The sequence below is a fragment of the Arachis ipaensis genome, chromosome B02 (assembly GCF_000816755.2).
Source record: "Arachis ipaensis cultivar K30076 chromosome B02, Araip1.1, whole genome shotgun sequence".
Lineage (NCBI taxonomy): Eukaryota > Viridiplantae > Streptophyta > Magnoliopsida > Fabales > Fabaceae > Arachis > Arachis ipaensis.
Genome location: NC_029786.2, coordinates 100,114,251 through 100,115,716, shown reverse-complemented (window position 1 = coordinate 100,115,716; position 1,466 = coordinate 100,114,251). Strand labels below are relative to the sequence as shown.

The window sequence follows — 1,466 nt, the reverse complement described above, 5'->3', positions numbered from 1 at the left end:
GTAAACCAAATGCATAAAAAAAAAAAAAAAATCTAGTTGTTTAGTCAAAATTTCTAGTATATTAAATCAAATAAAATCAAATCAATTTTAATGTTACGTTCAACAAGAAGCTAAAACACTTAGTCAACATATGACCGAAGTTAATTAAGTAAGAATCAATACAAATACACTTAAACTTTTCTCATTCAGAGTCCATCAAGACATCAAAGTAATCAGAATAAGAAGCATAGCATAGTGAAGAAGGTAACATTAAATGGCAGAGGGTAAAGGAAGAGTGTGTGTCACTGGAGGAACAGGGTTCATTGCTTCAATTATCATCAGAAATCTCCTTCAGGAAGGTTACTATGTTAACACTACTGTTAGATCTGGTCCAGGTTAGTTTTTCAAATTTTTTTAATTTCTTTAAATATATTGTTATAAAATTCTTAAAAGCTAAACAGTGTTATTGTATTTTGGCACCATAGCTAATAGCAAGAAAGATGTAAGCTTCCTCACAAATCTTCCCGGAGCATCCGAAAGGCTCCAAATCTTCAACGCTGATCTCAGCAACCCAGAGAGTTTCGGCGAATCGATTGTAGGCTGCGTCGGCGTGATCCACACCGCAAGCCCGGTCGATTTCCAAGTAAACGAGCCACCGGAAACCGTTATCAAGAGAAGCGTTGATGGTGCAATTGGAATCCTAAAAGCATGCTTGGATTCAAAGACGGTGAAGAGAGTGGTTTACACTTCAAGTGGCTCCGCTGTCATGCACAACAGATCAGGTATTGTAACAAACTCTAACGATCAGACTAACAGAAACGGTTACTTTCTTAACTGACTAACTAACTAACTAACTGTCATAATTAATAATACAACCAATATTTAGATTATTTATTAATAAAATAATGGTATCAAAATTATTAACCATAAATTTCATAATAACAGGGGCACAGGACATGGATGAGAGTTATTGGAGTGATGTGGATTTTCTCAATGAGACGAAGCAGTTTTCTTGGTCTTATGCGATTTCTAAGACTTTGGCTGAGAAGGCTGTACTTGAATTTGGAGAGAAGAATGGATTGGAAGTTGTGTCTTTGATTCCTCCTTTTGTTCTTGGACCATTCATCTGTGCTAAACTTCCTATTTCAGTTCATACCTCTCTGTCTCTGTTATTTAGTAAGTTAATTAATTTTGCATGATTTAATTATGTAGTCTTTTTTATTGTTGGGTGAAAACTCAAGTACAGTCAACTTCACGTGAAGTTGATAGCTGAGAGCGGTTAGATGATTTGACTAATTTGACTAAATTTTCATTTAACGGCTCTCAACTATCAATTTCACGTGAAGTTGACTGCACATGAATTTCCACCTTATTGTTAGTAAAAAATAGAAAAATACACAGATCTTAATATAAATTAATAAGATAATATAATACTATCATAATATAACATTAATCCTTTCTTTTTAAAATAGGTGAATTTTTTTTTT

At 33.6% G+C, this 1,466-nt stretch overlaps 1 protein-coding gene across 1 annotated transcript in view; it reads left to right on the top strand.

The window, feature by feature from the left end:
- The window catches only part of LOC107625962 (vestitone reductase), a 2,562-nt gene continuing 1,174 nt past the window's right edge, over positions 79-1,466 (top strand). Inside the window, exons 1-3 of the mRNA XM_016328715.2 lie at positions 79-374; positions 465-761; positions 925-1,155. Coding sequence (XP_016184201.1) covers positions 254-374; positions 465-761; positions 925-1,155 — 649 coding nt within the window. The 5' untranslated portion in view covers positions 79-253. The remainder of the gene's footprint in view (positions 375-464; positions 762-924; positions 1,156-1,466) is intronic.